Source organism: Artemia franciscana, chromosome 13 (genome assembly GCF_032884065.1).
Source record: "Artemia franciscana chromosome 13, ASM3288406v1, whole genome shotgun sequence".
Lineage (NCBI taxonomy): Eukaryota > Metazoa > Arthropoda > Branchiopoda > Anostraca > Artemiidae > Artemia > Artemia franciscana.
The window spans coordinates 4091406-4117383 of NC_088875.1; the positions used below are offsets into that span (position 1 = coordinate 4091406).

The window sequence follows — 25978 nt, forward strand, 5'->3', positions numbered from 1 at the left end:
TTAACGAAAATGATACCATCAGATTCAGCGTATCAGAGAACCCTACTATAGAAGTTTCAAGCTCCTATCTACAAAAATGTGGAATTTTGTATTTTTTGCCAGAAGACGTGGGAAACACGTGGTAAACACGGGTGCGTGTTTATTTGTTTGTTTGTTTTTTTTCTTTTCCCCAGGGGTCATCGTATCGACCAAGTGGTCCTAGAATGTCGCAAGAGGGCTCATTCTAACGGAAATGAAAAGTTCTAGTGCCCTTTTTAAGTGACCAAAAAAATTGGAGGGCATCTAGGCCCCCTCCCACGCTCATTTTTTACCAAATCAACGGATCAAAATTTTGAGGTAGCCATTTTGTTCAGCATAGTCGAAAACATAAAAACTATGTCTTTGGGGCTGACTTACTCCCCCACATTCCCCAGGGGAGGGGCTGCAAGTTACATTCTTTGACCAGCGTTTACATATAGTAATGGTTATTGGGAAGTGTACAGACGTTTTCAGGGGGATTTCATTTTGTTTGGGGGTGGGGCTGAGGAGAGGGGGCTATGTTGGAGGATCTTTCCTTGGAGGAATCTGTCATGGGGGAAGAAAAATTCAATGAAAAGGGCGCAGGATTCTCTAGCATTACTATAAGAAAACAATGAAAAATAAACATGAAAACGTTTTTTCAAATGAAAGGAAGAAGTAGCATTGAAACTTAAAACGAACAGAGATAATTACGCATATGAGGGGTTCTAAAAATACTTTAGCATAAAGAGCGAGGTATTTAGGAGGAGATAAATACCTTGCTCTTTATGCTAAAGTATTTTTAGTAATTTCAACTATTTATTCTACGGCCTTTCTGATTCAGGGGTCATTCTTAAAGAATTGGGACAAAACTTACGATTTAGTGTAAAGAGCGAGGTATTAACGAGGGTACAAACCCCCTCGTATACATAATAAAAATATAAGGTTATGAAAGTTTGTTACGTAAGTTAATTCTTAAGTTACGTGTATTTTTTACTAATAAAAACGTTCATTAAAAATTAAAAGTTCTAGTTGCCTTTTTAAGTAACCGAAAAATTGGAGGGCAACTAGGCCTCCTTCTCCACCCCTTATTTCTCAAAATCGTCTGATCAAAACTAAGAGAAAGCCATTTAGCCAAAAAAAAGAATTAATATACAAATTTCATTTTAATAATTTATGTGCGGAGAGCCAAAACCAAACATGCATTAATTCAAAAACGTTCAGAAATTAAATAAAAAAACTAATTTTTTTAGCTGAAAGTAAGGAGCGACATTAAAACTTAAAACGAACAGAAATTACTCCGTATATGAAATGGGTTGTCCCCTCCGCAATCCGTCGCTCTTTACGCTGAAGTTTGACTCTTTGCCACAATTTTACTTTTTAAAACAATTAAAAGCTTTAGCGTAAAGAGCGAGGGATTGCGGAGGGGACAACCCATTTCATATACGGAGTAATTTCTGTTCGTTTTAAGTTTTAATGTCGCTCCTTACTTTCAGCTAAAAAAATTCGTTTTTTTATTTAATTTTAAATAAAGTCAACTAAACTCCAAGGCCCGAACGCACTCAATATGCTCAAAGATTAGCAGTGGAAACGACATTACAAATACAAAAATAAGTTTCATGAAAGCGAATTTTATATCATTTTCCATTTTTTTAGCCTCATTGACATTCTGCGTAGTACAAACCAATATATTGATAATTTTTAAATATAGAAACTAAATGACTCTTGATTGTGCAAACAATTCCAAGTCAATTCTTTTAAGATATTATTAAAGTAACTGTAATAATTTACATTGAAAATGCTTTGAAACAACCGATCATCCACATCGACAAAACCTAAACATCTTAATTGAGATAGCTGCCTACATCAGATAATTTTTTTTTACCCAAACCATAATTTTTCTCCCCACATTCCTTTTAATTTTTGCCTTGATTTCCCGCTTTTAATTGTATACGCATGTATAATTTTTCGATGACTTGCCTTCAAAAAGTAATTAGAACGAAGTAGAATAGTGCCTTTCTAGAAAGAAAAATTAAAATAAATGTGTTACAAAATATTGATTCCAGTTAAATTCGCCGTCAATGATTTCCCGTCCAATACGTTGATTAATGAAATTAGCAAAATCATAAGCCGTCTTCTTTTTTTTTATAGTTTTTCGAAAAACAGTATCTTGCTTTTTTTGTTACCACGGTATCTGATGCTTTTTTGTTACTTTTTTTTTGCGTTTTTTTGCTAATGAACTTGTGAATTTATTGACATTTGTTTAATCGCGGCAATGATGGGTTTCAAGGGGATCCTTAAATCTCCATGCTATGTACATGGTGGCAGGAGATAATTTACAAGGGTAAAACACTATATATGTAAAGTTGAGCACAGGGACGGATCCAGGGGGGCATTAGGCCACCCCAAGATTTTTCTTGCGCCCCTAATTCGCATTCCAGTCTTTTTCTTTTTTACTCTTTTTTTTAAAGTAATCTTGTCAATTTGATCAATTATTCGTAGCTGATTTACCCAATTAACAATAAAAAGCAAAGCTTTCCTATGAATGTAAAGAGCGAAGTTGGAACTTAAAATAAACAAAAATTAGTTATCTTCAGCCGGTTCTGTATATATTTGCAAAATTGCAAAATTTGCAATATTTGCAAAATTGGCATAAAAATCTTTGATTGCTGTAAAGATTTTTCTACGAACATGGAACTTTCCCCTATTTTATGAACATGGAAACATGTTGAAAGTGAAAGTTTTTCTTTGTGTAAACGTTCGGCAACACTGGAAAATATAGCTATTTGTGTATTCACAATGACAGAATAGTAGCTTTGCAGCTAAAAGTGCAAAATGGATAAAAATAAAAAATCTGGACACTAGCATAGAATGGATAAGAGACGAAGACTGATGGCATAATATGCAAGGGGATCAAAGGATACTTCCAGATATTTTGGTAAAATATCCGAAAATGCCCAGGAATCGACAGGTAAGTTTTGACTAATAATAAACCCCCTCCACCCTCAAAACATCCTTAATTTTACTTTTGTGACTAGTTAAATAGCGAATGGCCCAATAGGGCTTTCGTGTGAATAAATCTATCTATCTATTTACTTTAACTATATAGCTAATTTGGTTCAAATTAAATGAATGAAAGAATTAAAAGAAATTTAGGCCGGGATGGGGTCGGAGGGGGCGACCCTACCCCCAAGACACTTTTGGCACACTTATTCCGTTCTTTTTTCTCTTTTTTAAATCTTTTTTAAAATAAACTTGTCAATTTGGTGCCCACCTCGAGTCATATTCACGCCTATGGTCCAGTGCCCCCCCACCAACCCTTATTCTGTTTTTTCAACCTTTTTTAAAATAAACTTGTCAATTTGGGGCCCACTTCGAGTCACATCTGCACCCTTGGTCCAGTGCCCCCCACCCCGAGATTTTTTTTCTAGATCCGCTCCTGGTTGAGTATGTGTATACAGGGGTAAATTAGAGATGCATTCCTAAACTAGCAACAAATATCAATTTTAGAACTAATACTGTAATTATCTCAATAAGCAGCATGGACTCGTTGATAAGGAAGAAAACATTCGTAAATTTCCCACAAAAATGACTTGATCCATTCGCGAGGGCTTGAGTTACCGCCCCAGTAAACTAAGTTATTTGAAACAAAACAATTCAATGAAAAAAAGTTTCCAAAGAAGAAAATCGAATTAAAAAAGCCAGGCAGCTTTTAAACCGTCCCACAATTCCAGAATAGATCCGAGATTTGGCCCTAAATAAAAGTTATAAGAACCAATAAAAGAAGCCATACCCCTTTAAAATAGTTCAGCCGTAAGCATTAAATAAAACAAAAGCCACGTCACTTTTAAATACTTCAATTATTTCCCTATAAGACATGAAAAACTCGGCCCTAAATGAAAATAACAAGTTTATAAACGAAAAAGAAGAATCAATTAAAAGCATACCACTTTTAAACAATCCCATTATTTCACTATTAGACCTAAGATTAAACTAAAACAGTGACACAAATTGTCTCATCCGATTTTCAATACAAGGAAATATGAAAGTGACCTACATTCTTGGACAAGGAAGACCTTTGACAAATACTATATTTCAAGAATTCAATAGAAAAACTCGACAAAATTTTCACGTGACATAATGGATTCAAAATGACCCTATTCTATTAAAAAACAACCTTGTCCCAAATTTTAACACTTTTTTCTTGGCATGGAATTTTGCATGTTCCAATCACAATATATGGCGACGTAACAACCGTCTAAATGACTTAATATATAGAAGGACGGAAACATTATAATAAGACTGAAACAATGCTAGGTAAACATGTAAAAACAAAATAAAGGAAGAAACAAAGATAGTTTGTTCTAATAAATAAGAGAACGAACTAATTTTTATGGTTCGCTTATTGAAACAATCCTACATATATATATATATATATATATATATATATATATATATATATATATATATATATATATATATATATATATATATATATATATATGAGTGAATATAATTAATGGAAAAGCAGATGGAGCACAAAAAAAAGAACAAAACAAACGAAAAAGCACAAGACACAAATTCATCTGATGTAAAGAAAACAAAACACAACAATATATATATATATATATATATATATATATATATATATATATATATATATATATATATATATATATATATATATATATATATATATATATATATATATATATATAAACAAGAGAAAGAGAGAATAAAAGATAAAATAACGAACCATCTACTCTTTGGAAATATGGACCTGGTCAATATGGAAAACTTAAAAAGAAACAAATTTTTTTGGAAAAGAGTGAAGGTAGGTTTTGTAACGAATAGCTGAGTTCAAGATTTTAATATCAAGAAAATATTATATTTTCCAAAAGACATTTCTGGGAAATAACCCATACTCATGCGAATGACTATTTCTAAGAAACAAATTTTATTAATGGATTGCAGTAGAAAATTGAGAATGTTATCGTCTTTGATTCTGGATTATACAAAAATTTTATGGGAAAACAATATAAAATCCTAAATACCTTTAGGACGCAAACGCCATATTCGAGGCCTTAGGGCTATTGATAAACTTTAGATTGAACTTGCTTATATTTAATGATTTGAACTAAATATTCAAAGTAAATTTAATCCTGCATGATTGAAAGACTATATTTTCCCTTATCGCCCCAAGACTGCAATCACAAGAGCTGCTCAAATCGGACCAAATGTTTTAAAACATCGAAAGGGAATTACGATTTAGTGTTCTTTATAAGATTTAAAAGGGACTACGATGTGACAAAGCTCCTTCCTTGTCTTTTTCGTCGATGGACCCGTGTCAATAAAATATGATGGGAGATTAAAGTTAAAAATATTTGCTCCAAAAAGAAGTATACAAAAGGCAGGGCCGTATTCAGGATTTTTTTTTTGGGGGGGGGTCAGACCTCCTACCCGCCCCCTGGATACGGCATAATTTTTAAGGCAAACTACCTGAATGCCAACAATTTAATACTAAAAACGGTCAATATTAAACTTAAAAAACAAATTTGGTTAAACCATCAGAAAGAACCCCGTGTATGACGGGGTCACAACACCTGTCTTTTTTCCACTGATGCTTCAACATGCATAATTATGTTCTAACCGACAAGTCTGAACTCAGCGTCAGACATATATAATGTATTATTCCAAAAATTATTCCAAAAAAAACAATAAAAATACATAGAGAATATTTTGAATTCCTGGAGTGTCAACCTCCAAAAAAATGTGTCAGTTCTATCAGATAATGGTTTAGCAATAGATCGCCCCACCTTATCTAAAGCGAAAAAGAAACTATCTTAAAAATAAATTTCTTATAAAAACTTGAAAAATACAAATCTTAAAATGCACAACAAAGTTACAAGTTCTTATCCTTCTAACAAGAAAATAGACATTGAAAGTCATAGGTCATCCTAGGATAGTCGTGTAAGATTATATCAGCCCCAAGATTTAATTTCTAATGCTAATAATTTCAATTTTTCCGAGTAACAGGAAAACAGCATTTGTACTTCTGGGACACAAAATTGATTTTTTGTGAGTAATTTTCAGCGTTTCTGATCGTCGGAGAAAACTTTCAGGCATGACTTACACGTTTTTATCCACATTATCTGACATGTGTTGTTATTATTTTCCCTTGCGTGTGCCCGGTATTTTTCCTCTACCACGATTTACTATAGTACGGGTTGCAATTAAATTAAGATAAGTAATATTAACCACAGAGTACTTTGGCCCAGTGGCTTCAATTTGAGGAGAGGGAGGGGACAGGGGTCCCCTCAAACCTGGAAAAATATCTTTTTTTGTACTATCAGTGAACCAAATAAAACAATAACAAAAACGCCCTTCCCTATATTTTTAGAAAAATATTGTTGCCCCCTTTCCCTAAATTCGGTAGATTGGTGCCATGGCTTAGCTCATTTTAGAGAGAAAAAAAGTATAATCCCTTGAGCCGAACGACGAAAAATTTAAATTACTTCCTTTAAAAAGAGGAAATTCGTACAATAAAGATAAGGATAAAATTTCACTGTCAAGTTGAGATTGTCAACCAATATTTGACGACTCAAATCATCTAACAAATGAAAAGAGTAAAAGATATACTCCGATATATTAAAACTTTTAAATTTGCAACAATTGATATCCCTTTTTATACATTGTAACAAGAATAATTAAACGATACTAATGAAATCGATGCAACAACATAATTTGCTCTTGTTGCTGTATCAACAGTAATTCCGCTTACAAAAACAATAGCTAAAAAAATAATAATAAGCAAAAAAGAACAAATGTTATTAATAAGTTTAAACAGTCATTAGGTAGTTGTATTATACAGCCTACCGTATACATCAGTTTGAAAGTAAAAGTTACAAGAAGCTGTGAAATCAAAACATTAAATCCCCACTTTCACCACACGAATCAAAATCAATATATTCTAATAGTATAAGAGAATGAAAAAAAGATAAAAAGTAAATTCCTTTGAAAAATTAAGCATTTTCATCAAGAGCAGTTTTTTCGGATTCTGCGAAAGAGCGTTTATCCTGAAATCTATTAGAAAAAGCATAGCTTCCCATAACACCAATGGCACTCATTATAGCACATAATAAAAATACAAAATGATCTCCAGAACTAGTGCTTTTTGCTCCATTTGGAGAATCCTCCTGCCTGTGTAACCATAAGAGCACGCAACAGGTTATGACATTTAACGGCAGTCTAAACCAATTCATTATATTAGCGCGCAATGACTCAGGTATAACTTGACTTCTTAAGTATCCAATACTGGGAAAGTAAAGCCCTATAGCAACTTCAAGGACTAAAAAAGCTAAATAACTTGCAACAGGCATTGGTGCAGACGGGTCAGTAGTATAAGAACATACTAACATACTGCAAAAAGCTGTTATAATACAGATGTGAAGTAAGTATTGAGGCCTAAAGCCTTTTGACATAAGTAGACTATGAAAAGAAGATCCGAGCATAATGCACACCATAAATGAAGAAAACACAAGGCCTAATGGCCATCTTTCGTTACTTGCATCCAAGACTGGGGTCCATATAAAAACAAAGATGTACATCACAGATTCAAACATTGACTGCACAACACCCAAAAAAAGAATAATCTCATTTGAAAAAATAACCCTGAGTCCTTCAGCACAACTTCTCCCGATATTTGTTTGTGTACTGCCAAAATTTTCTTGCCAATTTGTGGCCATTAAAACACCAGCCATCACTAAAAATGGAACAGCGGTCATAAATGGTGCAACTGGCCCAAATTCCAACCACTCGGCACCAACATCTGCTAAAATCCCAGCCAAAATGGCAAGAACACCATTCCAAAATGTTGCCATTGAAAAGGTGCTTGAAATCCATTCAGAAGGAAAGCCAGTATCCATATGGTGGCAGACATACCAGGCTTCAAATGCAGAAAATAAAATCGATGTCGAAATGCCCCCACAAATCCTTCCAAATGCTAACCAATAAAAATCAGGGCTCAATTTCGTGAGACAACAAACTGAATAAAGCATGCAAAATACAATACATGCCCGTTTTCGACCAAATCGGTCAGCTAAAGGACCAGCAAAAGTTCCGCATAACGCACTGGCTGCGAACCCAATCACATATAGAAAAGCTATTTGTCCAGGGTCAAAACCATACTGACTGTATAAACGGTATACATAAGGCCCTTGCAGCCAATCTCCCAGGATTGAAAGCAGATATGGTCCCAAAAACAACTGTCGAAATTTTAGAAAGTCTGGATTTGTAGAAACCACAGCAGCTGCTTTCGTCCTTGAAGATATGTACTGTAATATCCCTGATGCTGCGGCCAATATACCAAGTACTGACAAGATGAATTCCTTCATTACAATCTAGAAACAAAAATTAGACTCTTCAGATATAGTTTTTCAATTAACTGAGGAGTTGAAAAAGTTAACAGACTACAAGCACACACGCAAAGAGAAAATAATCAGCTAAATGTCTTTAAAAAAAGACACTAGGAACTACAATACAATCAAACACAGTATCTATAGATTTTTATAATAAATTCTCATTGAGTATTCTCGCAGAGGGAATAAAAAAGGAAATAAAGAGAAAAAACCAACAAAATAAAATAAAAATTTGCTGTCTGCAATAAAATCCTCATTTATAAGAAAACATATTAATCAACAAAGGTTGCTATCTGCGGCACCTTTTTAATTAATTCAATTTAAACTTTTTCAAACGAAAGTCAATATTACTGTTAAAGCTTAAAAGAAACAGAAATCATTATTAATAATAATAATAATTTATTTGTTACCCGCTTGTTTTGACAAATTAAGCGGAGTAAAAACATTAAGGAAAGAAAAACGAAATAACACAAACAATACAATTAATACAGTCTAATCAAAGGGTGGTAAGGGCCCAAGCGTTGACAGGCCTCAGCACCTAATCTAGCATAGAGTTTTTTATAAACGAAAATAATATCAGTGGCACAAAACTTTCTGATAATCTTCTGATTTCTATAAGAACGCGGCAGATACAATAAATATTTACAATAACGAAAATACATAACTCTTATGCCCTGCAAATCTTGATTATTAAACAACGGGCGCAAACCGGAAAGAAACAATATAGAATGATCGCAATATGTAGAATAAAGTCTGGATAAAGCCTTTCGTGAAAATCTGCCTCGGTTCGGGACAATTTTCGCGTACCCTTTTTTAAGTTTAATTTTAATATCATTTAGCCCACAGGATCGAAAAGCCGATAAAGATGAACAAATATTAATACCAAGCCACCGAATCGAAGAAACGAGCTTAACTGAAAAATAACCACAATCAAGATCACTACTTTGATGCTTAGCATTAAAAACTAAATATTCACATTTTTCAGTATTAAGTTTGAGGCCGATTTCCTCAAAAGACTTAGAAACAAGCTGGGTCGACTTAATTAGGCTAGATTTAGTGCGGCTGATCAAAAGTAAATCATCTGCATATGCAATGTACGAAAGATTAGTTAGGCCTAAAAAACATGATGGATTAATACGTGGCAAAACAGAATAAAGACAAGCATTAAAAAGATAAGGGGATAAGACTCCTCCTTGCCTAAGACCAGAACGGATGGGGATATTACCAACGTAGGTGTCACCTGACTTGAGTCGAACATATGAATTAGCATACCAAAAACGAAGAGTTGATATAATAGACACATTTGCACCAAGTTGGATTAAAGAATACCAAAGTTGGCTATGACAAATTGAATCAAAAGCTTTTGAAACATCGAGTGCACAAAAATGAACCTCAAAACCATTTTTATGCGCTTCAAGTAATAGCGAAACTATAGCACGATGAGCATGTTGGCATCCTATATACGGCTTAAAGCCAAACTGATTAGACATATAATCTACATTAGACAGGAGATCAGGGAGCAAAACATATTCAAATACTTTACTTAAAGTACAAGCAACCGTAATAGGCCTATACGAAGCGCAACTAGTTGGGTCCTTACCGCGTTTCAAAATTGACGTAATGTTACCAACTAAAAAAGAATCAGGGACTAAAGAAGAGCATAAACACATCTGAAAAAGTAACTGCAAGTGATAAACTAATTCCTCCGAATCGGTGTTGAGGTGAAAAGCACTGATCCCGTCTATATCATAAGATTTCGATTTAAGTCTCTCTACACTTCTTTTGACACGGTCAACACTAACGGGAGGTACATGACCTTGAATGATTTTGTTAGGCAACAGATTAGAACAGAGCTTGGCAAAACGAAAATGAACCGCATATATCACTGTATCGAAAATGTTACTATAATGATTGATCCATGATACATTAGGGATTCGGTCAGCCGTAGGCGATCTATCAAACTTCGCGACATTGATCACTTTTTTCCACTGGCTAGGAGACTTAGGAAATTCAGCACCATTGTACCTAATTTTTCGAAGATAGCGTTTAAAATCAAGCTTTGTTCTTTGTTTAATATCGAAAACATTACCCCTTAAGGGGCGGCCGCAAGCTATCCAAATTTTTAGCCACAACTTAGCCCGATTTTTTATTGTTTTGAGCTCTGGGTCATTCTTCCAAATTGAACTTCTTGTTTTTGCTCTAAAGCGACATAGGGGAACAGCTACTTCTTCAGACCTCTTTAAGCACGATACAATGTGGCTATAATAAATATTAAGCTGAATTCTGGCTTGTGGGGACCCAACGCTTGTACACAACAGATTAAAAGGGACTTTAATCGTTGATAGAAGGCTAACAAGCGTAGAAAAATAAAGAGGCCAGTCAGCTTTGTTCCATTCTCTTTTAGAAATCCATTTTCTAGAATTGGGACGAAGGTTCTTCTCCGCAGTAGCATTAAGGGTAACAGTGAGGGATAGGGGGAGATGGTCGTAATCACGCTCATCCTGATCAACATGGACTTCGCCACAGATGAGACCAGAAGAAACGATACAATGGTCAATGTCTGAAAGTGAGCCACTATTATGGATATAGGAATGGGAGGCATCTTTCTTCAAAATTTTGTAACTATTCGGTAAGGAATCTAACAGAAGCTCAGTCCGCACTGATGAAGAGTGAATGTTACAGTTCAGATCACCGATTAATAACCAATCCAGTCCACTACTCTCAATGCCATTCAAAAGACTTTTTATTAATGCGCAAAATTTTGTAAATTTAGTTAAACTTCGGAGGGATTTCTGGTCGCAGGGGAGATAAACATTAATGAGGACAAGGTTGGCAAGACGAATAGCAATATAACAATCACTCTCGTGATAGCATAAAGGGGGTGGTGAAAACAGCGTCTTTTTTATTAAACATGCTAGGCCACCTGATGGTCTGCCAGAGGTTTTGCGTGCACTTTTAGAAAAAACTGAGTGTTCGTTACTTCTCTGTAGGGAGTTTAAGCTCACTAAAGGTAGGAGATGCTCCTGGAGGAATAAAACATCAAAATTTTCTAACTTCTGATCTAAAGAAACGTCTTTATCCTTAGTACCGTTAATATTGAACGAACATATAGTGAAATTAGTCTTAGCACTCATTTTCTAGTATAGGACGATCGTTTCGACAGAAGTTCACGAAGAATTCGGCATTTCATTGAAAATGACACATGATTGCCTTGACAGTTCGCACATTTTGGTGTAGCCTGGCACGGAGAATCAGGCGAGGATTCATGTTGCCCTGCGCAACGGTAGCAGCATTTTTCTTTATCACAATTTGATTTTAAGTGATTTGGTGATTGGCAATTATAACAGCATTTGGGTGGGCGTTGGTATTCGTAAACTCGATATATCTCATACCCAATCTTTATACCAAGTCGAAGTGCATTAGCCAGCGCAACAGCGTTTTCAAAAAACACTCTAACAGCCAAAGAATTGCCTATTCGCTTCGCATGAGTAATATTATTGCAATCAATTAACATTTCCTCATCAAAATTGGTCGGTATACCTTTAATGATTCCAATATATTTCGTTTCTTTTACTTTGACGTCACAATCTCTCATTACATTTGGAACGGCATTGCAAAAGTTCCTTGCAGCAATCTTGTCAATTCGTACCACTAGCTTATCGCCAGAGGGCTTAATGCTGTGAATACATTCATGACCTGGAATAGAGTCTATTATTTCGCGACGCTTGGCAGGATTATCTAATTCTGATGAGACTTTAGAAATAACAACGGTCGTCAGATCGGGATTCAATGACTGAGCGCCAGGGCTGCTAAGAGGGGGGAATTTAAGATCATACGACGAAATCTTCTCACGGATTTGCTTAAGTTCCGAATCAATGCTTACAAGCTTTGAGGCGAAGCTAGAATAAGCCACAGCAGGAATAACAGGAACCTCGGTAGGTAAAATAATCACGTATGTAGGCAAAGACAAATTTTCGCTGTCGCATTTCTGGAAGATTTCCATCATGTCCTTAATGTGACGGTAATTAGCTTGATCGCCTTGGCGTCTTTGCACACGTTCACCCTCGTAAACATGAGACCAAAGTTCTATTTTAGCCGCCATAATAGACTTCACATCGAAAAACCCAACAGCATGGTTAGCAATAACTTCATCACTTACTCCTTTTTTAAGATTTGATTGCACGAAATTCAACACCGACGAATGTACATATTCCGTCATAATGGTATAACCAACAAATATGGACAATTAGCCAAAGTCCAAAATCAAATCAAATTATTACTCACCATGCTGTCAAACAGCTAACATCCGATAAAATTAGTTTCAAAATAATCCTTTTCAAAGTAACTGAATTCGTTATTTTCGTCACACTAAAGTAGACCGGTTTTACTCACAGTTCATAAATATCCAATTCAAACCAAATCCTTTTACTTTGAACTCCGAATGTTTAATATCCCATTTGCCTTTCAAAAGATTTGAAAAAAATTGTATTGTTTGTTTGATGTCCTCTCTACTTCCCTTACTTTTCTCTTATTCCCGTAAGATCTGTAAACCAGGAGCATCTTTTACAAGCCTTATCTCTCTTCTACCAAAACCTCTCCTGCTATTTCACAGACTATTTTCCTAAAAGTATTCAATTTATCTTCAACAATGTCAAATTCTAGGCTCTCCAGTTTCATATCCAATTGTCCTCAGAAGTATCCTCTCAAATCCTCACCCTAGATTCAATACACGACGTAACTACTTGGAAGACAGTTATACTTTTTAAATTTCAGTTTTAAATTACCGCTAGGCACTATTAGATGGTGATCTTCCCTTTTAACACCAATAAAATCAATAACAGCTTTGATTTAAAATAATATAATTAATAAGGTTGGCCGTCTAACCATCATGTGAGTACCGTGCTAACTTCTAGACCATTATATGACCAAATACGGTGTTGGTTATAACTATATTACAACTAGGTGTTGGAATTGTAGCAGTCTATTACCGTTGCCTGGGCATTAAAGTTCAAGAGAAAATATAACTTCTTTTACCTGGGATTAAATAAAAAAAAAACACATTTTTTTTTAAACTGAAAGTAAGGAGCGACATTAAAACTGAAAACGAACAGAACTTATTCTCTATATGAAAGGGGCTATCCCCTCCTCAACGCTTCGGTCTTTACGCTGAAGTTTGACTCTTTCTCATCACTCTACTTTTTAAGAAAGCAAAAAACTTTAGCGTAAAGAGCGGGGCGTTGAGGAGGGGACAGCCCCTTTCATATAGAGAATGATTTCTGTTCGTTTTAAGTTTTAATGTTGCTCCTTACTTTCAGTTAAAAAAAAAACTGTTTTTAATTGAATTTCTGAATGTTTTTGGATTAACGCAGATTTTGAGTTTGCTCACCGTAGATTAATAATTAAAACGAAGTTTATATATTAATTTCACTTTTTTGGCTAAATGGCTTTGTCAAAATTTTGATAGAACGATTTTGAGAAAAAAGGGGCGGGGGAGGGAAGCTAGTCACCCTCCAGTTTTATGGTTACTTAGAAAAGGCACTGGAACTTTTAGTTTCATCTACTACTACTACTACTAAAAACTCAACGCAGCGCCAAGCCGCCTGAGGCCACCACAGCTATGCGCGTACTTCCTCCATCCGAATCTATTCAAAAGCCTCCCTCTTTCATCCTTTTCATCCCCAGAACGTGTCCTAGCCATCTCAACCTTTCTTTCATTATAGCCCTAGAAAGCGGGATTGAACCACATTTTTCGTACAGCCCACTGTTTTAAATACGGTTAGTCACCTGGGTACCCAGGACAATCGCAATCGAACGAGCCCCCTCCGAAGTTTATACGACCACCCCTTCGGTATTGAGAGCCTCTGGGAATAAATAAATAAATGTATATTCAAACTTTATGGCTCTATACCATTCAGCCCTTATGAATACATTCAACCCTTATGGCTCTTTACTACAGGAAACGCTATGGCATAGCCTCTGACTTAAACATGCAAGTGAAACTTTCAATTTCCCTTCGAATGACATCCAAAATTATCTTATGGTGATAGGTGGAGGAATTTCTCGGAGGGGGGGGCATAGGCCCAGAATATATCCTACAGTAGTTGTTTTGTATTTTCAATTATTTTACTCTTTTGCGATTTGGGAGGTTGAGTTTCATAGCAGGCTCAAATAAAGCTTAAAGAAAATAATTCGAAAATATGAATTTAGAGCCAAATGTAGAAGAGTTGCCCGTCTTGCCAACTGAATTGTTTTACACAATGCTCGAAAAATGGGGGCGTGCCACCCTCCCCCCGCACTCCATAAGACAGCCCTGCCGACAACTATAGTACATGATACAAGTTCACCCCCTGCAGTCAAAAACCCATCCAAAAGGCATAAATCAGGTTATCCCATTTAACGTATCTTTGAGTGGTATTTTTTTGTTTTAATCTCAACAATCTTAATAGCGTAGAATCAAACTCTAATTCAGAAACAAAAACAAGAGCTAAGAGCTCGTATGGCACTCGTGACAAGGTCGGAAGAGCCAAGAGCTCAAATGGCATGAGCTCTAACAAAGTCTAAAAATCAATACTTCGATTTAAAAGGAGAATTAGAGGCTTAATACCGATCGGGCTTTGAAATAAGAGCTATGAGTCACGACTCACGAGGTCCTTCTAAATATCAAGATTCATTAAGATCCGATCACCCACTCGTAAGTTAAAAATACCTCAATTTTCTCATTTTTCCTCTCCCTTCAGCCACCTAGATGGTCAAATCGGGGGCAACGACGTTAAACCAATTTGTGCAGCTCCCTGACACGCCTATAAATTTTCATCGTCCTAGTAGGCTACGTCCAGAAGCACCGAACTCGCCAAAGCACTGAGCCCCATCCCCTTACTCCCCCAAAGAGAGCAGATCCAGTCCGATTACGTCAATCACGTATCTACGACATTTGCTATTTGCTTATTCTAACCAATAAGTTTCATCCCGATCTCTCCACTCTAAGCGTTTTCCAAGATTTCCAGTTTTCCCCTCCAACTCCCCCCAATGTCAACAGAACTGTTCGGGATTTGATATAAGAGCTCTAAGACACGAGTTCCTTCTAAATGTCAAATTTCATTAAGTTCCGGTCACCTGTTCCTAAGTTAAAAATACCTCAATTTTTCAAATTTTCCCAAGTTAACAACCCCCAGCTCCCTAAAAGGGAACGGATCCGTTCCAATTATGTCAATCATGTATCTATAGCTTGTGATTATTCTTCCCATCAAGTTTCATCCCGATCTCTCCACTCTAAGCGTTTTCCAAGATTTTCGGTTTCCAAGATTTCTGTTTTCCCCCTCCAAACCTCCATTTCCCCAGATCCGATTCGAATTGAATGTGGACCATTTGAGACATAAGATTCTTCTATATATCAAGTTTCATTAAGATCCGATCACACATTCATAAGATACTTCGATTTTCACGTTTTCCAAGAATTCCGGCTTCCCCCTCCAACTCCCCCAATGTCACCGGATCTGGTCAAGATTTAAAATAAGAGTTCTAAAGCACAAGATCCTTCTAAATATCAAATTTCATTAAGATCTAATCACCCGTTCGTAAGTTACAAATACCTTATTTTTGCTAATTTTTCCGAATTAGCCCCCCCCCCCCAACTCCACCAAAGAGAGCAGATCCGGTCCGGTTATTTCAGTCACTTATCTTGGACTTGTGCTTATTCTTCCCACCAAGTTTCATCCTGATCTCTCCGCTTTAAGCGTTTTCCAAGATTTTCGCCCCCCCCCCCCAATGACACTGTATCCGGTCGGGATTTAAAATAAGAGATCTGAGTTACGAGGTCCTTCTAAATATGAAATTTCATTAAGATCCGATCACTCCTTCGTAAGTTAAAAATACCTCATTTTTTCTAATTTTTCAGAATTAACCCTCCCTCCCAACTCCCCCAAAGAGAGCGGATCCGTTCCGGTTATGTCAATCACGTATCTAGGACTTGTGCTTATTTTCCCACCAAGTTTCATCCCGATCCCTCCACACTAAGTGTTTTCCAAGATTTTAGGTCCCCCAACTCCCTCCAATGTCACCGGATCCGGTCGGGATTTAAAATAAGAGCTCTGAGACACGATATCCTTCCAAACATCAAATTTCATTAAGATCTGGTCACCCGTTCGTAAGTTAAAAATACCTCATTTTTTCTAATTTTTCCGATTTAACCGTCCCCCCACTCTCCTCCAGATGATCAAATCGGGGAAAAGACAATTTCTAATATAATCTGGTCTGGTTCCTGATACGCCTGCCAAATTTCATCGTCCTAGCTTACCTGGAAGTGCCTAGTAAAACCGGGACCGACAGACTGACCGACCGACAGAATTTGCGATCGCTATATGTCACTTGGTAGATACCAAGTGCCATATAAAAATCAGATGAACAAAACTCTTTATTTCAAATAAACAAAGAAATCAATTTCTTTAAACTTCATCTTACTCTGCTGTAACAACTCAGCTCCAAGCCCCCCCAAGAAAGAACTAAAAGAAATAAAGTATAAAAATAGATCCTATTTGATAAAAACAATTTTTTCGACTATAAGTAAGGAGCAACAATAAAATTTAAAATGAACAGAAATTTTTCCGTTTATGAATCGAGCTGCCCCCTCCTCAGCCTCTTACTTGTTATACTAACGTTTGTTTCTACTCTCAAAAACCTTGTTATTCCAATGCAATGGCCCATGTGTTTCAGTAGTTCTCAAGGAATTGGGGCAAATAGAAATAATCAAACTTTAGCGCAGAGAGTGGGAGGTTGAGGAGAGGGCAGCCCAAGTCATACATAAAAAATTTCAGCTTGCTTTAAGTTTTAATGTTGATCCTTAGTTTTAGTTGATTTTTTTTTATTTACTTTCTGATTGTCTCCTAGGTTTAACCAAAATATAATGTCGGCTACTGGCCCCATAAACCAACAGTTTCTTGTTGTTAAATTGTATATATCAATAATTATAAATTGATTGTCTAGCTGATTATATTGTCTAGCTTTTTGAGCTTTGTAACAGAATTTTGGATGAACAGAGAGGGGTATTACTGTTCATATGAATGGAAATTTAACATGACTTCTGATCTTGCCATTGCCGCTCAGATTTTTAAATACATTGTATTTACTTGATAAAGTCGATGCACAGAGAGGGGTATTACTGTTCATATGAATGGAAATTTAACATGACTTCTGATCTTGCTATTGCCGCGCAGATTTTTAAATACATTGTATTTAAAGATAGTCCACACCGTATGGACTTGATTGGATTTGCTGAGACTTGGACTTGCGAGGACTTGTTGGTCATGTATCAATCCTATGACACGATATTCCACCTTTAGACTACAAGCGGCCAATCCTATTAGGCTTAGATTTCACTTGTTCCCCTATGAGTCCTCGCAAATTCAGTCCTAGATTTTGTATACAAGTCCAGTGTAGACATTGTCCGTCAAGCATCAACCCAAAATCAATCCAATTCTTTCATCCCTTAGTTCTATGACTATCTACCTTACTTTTGCCCTAGGAATGACGCATGGACGGATGATCGATAGACTTATCTGTCAACGTATGAACTGACATCATTTTATACAATCCAAATAAGGTCTTATGCCAGATTTGCCTGTCACTCACTCGGACTATCTGTCCTACCTTTTCCTACAACTAAGTAAAAACCAGAGCTAAGAGCTCATATGGCACTTGTGACGAGGTCGGAAGAGCCAAGAGCTCGTATGGTATGAGCTCTGGCAAAATTCTAAGAACCAACAGATTGCCTTAAAAGGAAAATCAGAAGCTTAATATCGGTCGGGATTTAAAATAAGTGCTCTGAGTCACGAGGTCCTTCTAAATATCAAAATTCATTAAGACCCGATCACCCACTCGTAAGTTAAAAATACCTCAATTTTTCTAACTTTTCCTCTCCCTTCAGCCCCAAATGGTCGAATCGGGGAAAACGACTTTATCAAGTCAATTTGTGCAGCTCCCTGACACACCTACAAATTTTCATCGTCCTAGCATGTCCAGAAGCACCAAAATCACCAAAGCACTGAACCCCACCCCCTAACTCAACCAAAGAGAGCGGATCCAGTCCGGTTACGTCAATCACGTATCCACGACATTTATAAGCGTTTTCTAAGATTTCCGGTTACCCCCTCCAATGTCAACAGATCTGGTCGGGATTTGAAATAAGAGCTCTGAGACATGATTCCTTCTAAATATTAAATTTCATTAAGATCCAGTCACCCGTTCTTAAGTTAAAACACCTCAATTTTTCTAATTTTTCCAAATTAACAACTCCCAGCTCCCCTAAAGAAAACGGATCAGTTCCAATTATGTCAATCACATATCTATAACTTGCGCTTATTCTTCCCATCAAGTTTCATCCGGATCTCTCCACTCTAAGCGTTTTCCAAGATTTCCGGTTTCCACGATTTCCAGTTTCCCCCTTCAGCTCACCTCAATGTCACCAGATCTGGTCGGGATTTAAAATGAGAGTTCTAAAGTACAAGATCCTTCTAAAGATCAAATTTCATTAAGATCTGATCACCCGTGTTACAAATACCTCATTTTTTTCTAATTTTTCCGAATTACCCCCCCCCCTCCCAACTCCACCAAAGAGAGCGGATCCGGTCCGGCTATATCCGTCACATATCTTTGGACTTGTGCTTATTCTTCCCACCAAGTTTCATCCTGATCTATCCACTTTGCGCGTTTTCCAAGATTTCAGGTCCCCCCCCAGACACTGGATCCGGTCGGGATCTAAAATAAGAGATCTGAGTTACAAGGTCCTTCTAAATATGAAATTTCATTAAGATCCGAAAATTTCATTAAGATTCGTAAGTTAAAAATACCTAATTTTTTCTAATTTTTAGAATTAACCTCCCCCCCACTCCTCCAAAGAGAGCAGATCCGTTCCGGTTATGTCAATCACGTATCTAGGACTTGTGCTTATTTTTCCCACCAAGTTTCATCCCGATTCCCCCACTCTAAGCGTTTTCCAAGATTTTAGGTCCCCCTCAACTCCCCCCAATGCCACCGGACCCCGTCGGGATTTCAAATAAGAGCTCTGAGACAAGATATCCTTCCAAATATGAAATATTATTAAGACCCAATAACTCCTTCGTAAGTTAAAAATACCTCATTTTTTCTAATTTTTCAGAATTAACTCTCCCTCCCAACTTCCCCAAAAAGAGAGTGGATCCGTTCCAGTTGTGTCAATCACGTATCTAGGACTTGTGATTATTTTTCCCACCAAGTTTTATCCCGATCACTTCACTCTAAGCGTTTTCCAAGATTTTAGGTCCCCCCCAACTTCCCGCAGTCACCAGATCCGGTCGGGATTTAAAATAAGAGCTCTGAGACACGATGTCCTTCCAAACATCAAATTTCATTGGGATCCGATCACCCGTTCGTAAGTTAAAAATATCTCATTTTGTCTATTTTTTTGAATTAACCTTTCCCCCACTCCCCCAAAGGGAGCGGATCCGTTCCGGTTATGTCAATCACGTATCTAGGACTTGTGCTTATTTTTCCCACCAAGTTTCATCCCGATGCCTCCACTCTAAGCGTTTTCCAAGATTTTAGGTCCCCCCAACTCCCCCTAATGCCACCGGACCCCATCGGAATTTCAAATAAGAGCTCTGAGACACGATATCCTTCCAAATATGAAATTTTATTAAGATCCGATAACTCCTTCGTAAGTTAAAAATACCTCATTTTTTCTAATTTTTCAGAATTAACTCTCCCTCCCAACTCCCCCAAAAAGAGTGGATCCGTTCCAATTATGTCAATCACGTATCTAGAACTTGTGATTATTTTCCCACCAAGTTTTATCCCGATCTCTTCACTCTAAGCGTTTTCCAAGATTTTAGGCCCCCCCTAACTCCCCGAAAAGTCACCAGATCCGGTCGGGATTTAAAATAAGAGCTCTGAGACACCATATCCTTCCAATTATCAAATTTCATTGGGATCCCATCACCCGTTCGTAAGTTAAAAATACCTCATTTTTTCTAATTTTTCCGATATAACCGTCCCCTCACTCCCTCCCAGATGGTCGAATCGGGGAAACGACAGTTTCTAATTTAATCGGGCCTGGTTCCTGATACGCCTGACAAATTTCATCGTCCTAGCTTACCTCGAAATGCCTAAAGTAGCAAAACAGGGACAGACAGACCGATAGACCAACAGAATTTGCGATCGCTATATGTCACTTGGTATATACCCAGTGCCACAAAAAGTTTTTTTACGGAAAGTAAGGAGTGACATTAAAAATTACTCCGTATATGAAAGGGGCTGTCCCCTCCTCAATGCCCCACTCTTTACTCTAAAGTTTGACTCTTTCTCTCAACTCTACATTTTAAAACAGAAAAAATAACGTTAGCGTAAAGAGCGGGGCGTTGAGGAGGGGGCAGCCCTTTTATCTACGAATTAATTTCTGTTTGTTTTAAGTTTTAATGTCACTCCTTACTTTCATTTTAAAAAACTTGTTTTTTCTTTAATTTCTGAACGTTTTTGAATTCTGTTGGTCTATCGGTCTGTCTGTCAAGGTTTTGCGACTTTAGGCATTCCGAGGTAAGCTAGGACGATGAAATTTGTCAGGCGTATCAGGAACCAGGCCAGATTAATTTTGATTTTGGCTCTCCGCACATAAATAATTAAAACAAAATTTGCATATTTATTTTTTTTTTGGCTAAATGGCTTTCTCATAGTTTTGATCGGACGACTCTGAGAAAAAAGCGGGGGAGGAGGCCCAGTTGCCTTCCAATTTTTGGTTCCTTAAAAAGGCAACTAGAACTTGTATTTTTTTACGAACGATTTTATTAGTAATTAAATAAAAAACTAGTTTTTTTAACTGAAAGTAAGGAACGACATTAAAACTTAAAACGAACAGAAATTACTCCGTATACGAAAGGGGCTTTTCCTTCCTCAAGCCCCGCTCTTGACGCTTAAGTTTGACTCTTTCTCTCAACTCTACTTTTTAAAACAGTAAAACACTATAGCGTAAAGAGCGGGGCGTTGAGGAGGGAACAGCCCCTTTCATACGGAGTAATTTCTGTTCCTTTTAAGTTTTAATGCCGCTCCTTGCTTTCAGTTAAAAAAACTACTTTTTTTAATTTCTTAAAAGTTTTTGAATTAATGCATGTTTTGATTCTGGCACTCCGCACATGAATAATTAAAACAAAATTCGTACATTAATTTATTTTTTTGGCTAAATGACTTTCTCATGGTTTTGATCGGACGATTTTGATAAAAAGGAGCGGGGGAGTAGGCCTAGTTACCCTCCAATTTTTTGGTTACTTAAAAAGGCAACTAGAAATTTTAGTATAACGAACGTATTTATTAATAAAAATTTACATAACTTACGAAAATAACTTACGCAACGAACTTCTAAATTCGTATATTTTTATTACATATATGAGGGGGTTCGCCCTCTCGTTAATATTTCGTTCTTTACATTAAAACTTAAATTTTGTCCCAATTCCTTAAGAATGATCCCTGAATCACAAAGGCCGTAGGATAAATTGTTGAAATTAATTTAATTACTTTAGCGTAAAGAGCAAGGTATTAGGAGGAGGTGAACCCCTCATATGCGTGATAGTTTCTGTTCGTTTTAAGTTTTAATCCTGCTCCTTACTTTCAATTTAATAAACTTTTTCATATTTTTTTTAATTGCTCTTAAAAAAAATGCTAACAAATCCTGCGCCCCCTTCATGAAAATTCTCTTCCCCCTTTAAAAATTCCTCCCACGGGGACTGGGGGAGGGTAAGGCGTCCCCAAAGACATAGTTTTTTTTTGGTTTTTTGACTATGCTGAACAAAATGGATATCTCAAAATTTTGATCCGGTGACTTTGAGAAAACAATGAGCGTGGGAGGGGGCCTAGGTGCCCTCCATTTTTTTGGTCACTTAAAAGGGCACTAGAACTTCTAATATTCGTTAGAATGAGCCCTCTCACGACATTCTAGGACCACTGGGTTGATATGATCACCCCTGGGAAAATAAAACAAATAAATAAACACGCATCCGTGATCTGTCTTGTAGCAAAAAATACAAAATTCCACATTTTTTTAGAAAGGAGCTTGAAACTTATACAATAGGGTTCTCTGATACGCTGAATCTGATGGTGTGATTTTCGTTAAGATTCTATGATTCTTAAGAGGTATTTTACCCTATTTTCTAAAATTAGGCAAATTTTCTCAGGCTCATAACTTTTGATGGGTGGGATTAAACTTGATAGAACTTTTGATGTAACTACTGGTATCAAAATTCTGTTTTTTAGAGTTTTGGTTACTATTGAGCCGGGTCGCTCCTTACTATAGTTCGTTACCACGAACTGTTTGAAAATATACATAACTTACGAACTAACTTACGTAACGAACTTCTACATTCGTATGTTTTTATTACGTATATGAGGGGGTTCACCCCCTCATCAATGCCTCGCTCTTCACACTAAAGCTTAAATTTTGTCCCAGTTCCTTAAGAATGACCCCTGAATCACGAAGGCCGTAGCATAAATAATTGAAATTAGTAAAAATACTTTAGCGTAAAGAGCGAGGTATTAGGTGGAGGTGAACCCAATATACGTAATAGTTTCTGTTCTTTTTAAGTTTTAATGCTGCTCCTTACTTTCAGTTGAAAAAACTTTTTCATATGTATTTTTTCATTGTTTTTTTAAATAATGCTAGAAAATTATTTTTTCACTGTTTTTTAAATAATGCTATAAAACACTGTGCTTCCTTCACGGAAATTCTCTCCCCCCATGACAAATTCCTCCATGGAAAGATCCCGCCACGTAATCCCCTCCCTCAACCCCTCCTCCTCCTGAAAAGGTCTATACACTTCCCAATAACCATTACTATATGTAAACACTGGTCAAAGTATGTAACTTGCAGCCCCTCCCAAGGGGATTGTGGGGGAGTAAGTCGTCCCCAAACACATAGTTATTAGGTTTTTCGACTATACTCAATAAAATGACTATATCAGAATTTTGATCTGGTGACTTTGGGAAAAAGGGGGCTTAGGTACCTTCCAATTTTTTGGTCACTTAAAAGGGCACTAGAACTTTTAATTTCCGTTAGAATGAGACCACTCGCGACATTCTAAGACCACTGGGTTGATACGATCACCCCTAAAAAAACACGCATCTGTGATCTGTCATCTGGCAAAAAATACAAAATTCTACATTTTTGTAGATAGGAGCTTGAAATTTCTAAAGTAGAGTTCTCTGATACGCTGAATCCGATGGTGTGATTTTCGTTAAGATTCTATGACTTTTATGAGGTTTCCCTCCTATTTTCTAAAATAAGGCAAATTTTCTCAGGCTCGTAACTTTTGATGGGTAAAACTAAACCTGATGAAACTTGTATATTTAAAATCAGCATTAAAATGCGATTCTTTTGATGTAACTATTGGTATCGAAGTTCCTTTTTTTAGAGTTTCGGTTACTATCGAGCCGGGTCGCTTCTTACTACAGTTCGTTACTACGAACTGTTTGATTAGCCATGGCTTGATGCCCACAACTTCTTGATTTTAATTCAAATGTGGTTGAGTGATAAATCGAACATCCCAAGAAAATTTCTAGTGGGGTCCATGATGCCTGCCTCAACTTTTCCATTTCTGTGCTGGTAAGTATGTGAATGCTTAGAAAAAGATTGTGACAATGAGAGGGGCACTATGAATCCCTCCACCCATTACCAATGCTCCCAGGAATGAAGAGATTAGATCTCAATAGAGACCTCTCCAAAATCCCATTCTATCAAGGAGGCACACTCGTGCCTCTATAAAGAGGCGACACACGACAATGTTAAGCGATCTTCGGTTCCAGTGGTCGCAGAGGGATGGGGAGGGATGCATTTCGTAGCCCGAGCTCCAACTAAGAAACCTGCAAAATTTCATCCCCCTCCAACTTTTCCTTCATGGGGAAAATCTGGCCGAAAGTTTCGACTCGTCAACCCCAGCCCCCCTTTAACGTTGTCCGATCGGGCTGAAATTCACAAGTTAAGGTCCCCTAGGGCCCAGGAGCTTATCCGCGAAATTTCAGCTCGATCCGATAACTCCTTCCCTGTTTTCCAGAAACCACGCATAGCCACTTAAAATTCATTTACTTTTTTTCCTAGACGCCTACAGGTCACATCCGACATCGGATCTGGGTGTACGAAGACTCATTCGATGCGGAATTCTCCGAGTAATTTTCCTGGAAAGTTTCGTAGGAAAATCTTAACCCCCCGAAAAATTCGACCCTCCAACCCCCCCCCCTTTTAACGTTGTCCGATCGGGCTGAAATTCACAAGTTAAGGTCCCCTACGGCCCAGGAGCTTATCCGCGAAATTTCAGCTCGATCCGATAACTCCTTCCCTGTTTTCCAGAAACCACGCATTAGCTACTTAATTAACGGATTTTTCTCCATAAGAGCCCATGTTAATTTGAAATTTTTAAAAGTTATTGAGAAGTTATATTTACACACATGCAAGTGTTTAGCTCAGTCGGTAGAGCGTGGGACTCTTAATCCTCGGGTCAAGGATTCAAGTCCCTTACGGGCGGTTTTTTTTCACAACATCAAAAAAATTTTGATAACACCTGGACAGCTTATCATTTGAGAGATAACAGAATATTAGCTTCTTATGAGCAAAAGTAAAAAATCGGTCATTCTATCTATTTTTTTTCTATTTTATACAATGATTTAAAAGCGGGGGGGGGGGGTTGGGGGGCGGCAGCCACCCAACTTCCTCTCCTAATTCCTCTACGAGGAGTACAGGAATTATTAAATTACATCCACCATGGATTGTAGAAAAACGTACAGAAATAATATGAAAAAAACTTCGTTTTCTTAAAGAGTTAAAGAGGCTGCGTCCCAAAGTCGAACCTTAAAACGTACAGGAATTAGAAGAGGCAGTTGGGGGGCTGCCGCCCCCCAAACCCCCAGCTTTTAAAGACTCTTTAGTACAGGTTTTTTGTTTTTTTGCTAACCACCCGCTCTTGGCTTCGGAAAGGCCCTCTTTTAATTAACAAAAAATTGAAATGAATGAATAATGGAATAACTTCGAAAAATGTTAAACACAAGAGGACAGGAGAACCATTGCGCCGAAACTAGTAATTAGTAACAATGAAGTCCCCCCACAAAAAAAACCTGTACAAAAGAGTCTTTAAAATCTGGGGGTTTGGGGGGCGGCAGCCCCCCAACTGCCTCTTCTAATTCCTGTACGTTTTAAGGTTCGACTTTGGGACGCAGCCTCTTTAACTCTTTAAGAAAACGAAGTTTTTTTCATATTATATTTTTCAAGGTTTGATGAGATTTGGGATATTTGGGTATCAAAATGCACTCTTTGATACATCTGTTAACTGTCTACAGAATAACCCATAGCCCCTCCTTCATAATAGCCGATGGATATTTACACATCATTGTATATAATTTTACAAAAAATGAATACAATCAGTCTAGTCAAACGAAACTTTAAAATAAATGTAAGAAAACTTGCACCAAGTAAAGTACTTACTTGCACCAAGTAAAACTGCACCAAGAAGAGAGAAGTCACACCACAGCACCTTTATAATTCCCTACACCCCCACCTTCCCAAA

At 37.0% G+C, this 25978-nt stretch overlaps 2 protein-coding genes across 2 annotated transcripts in view; both read right to left on the bottom strand.

The window, feature by feature from the left end:
* Nucleotides 1-25978, bottom strand: part of LOC136034411 (uncharacterized) — a 61467-nt gene that overhangs the window by 26948 nt on the left and 8541 nt on the right. The gene's annotated exons all lie outside the window — the stretch shown is intronic.
* The window catches only part of LOC136034409 (molybdate-anion transporter-like), a 28651-nt gene continuing 6743 nt past the window's right edge, over nt 4071-25978 (bottom strand). The window contains exon 2 of the mRNA XM_065715575.1: nt 4071-8396. Coding sequence (XP_065571647.1) covers nt 7020-8390 — 1371 coding nt within the window. The 5' untranslated portion in view covers nt 8391-8396 and the 3' untranslated portion in view covers nt 4071-7019. The remainder of the gene's footprint in view (nt 8397-25978) is intronic.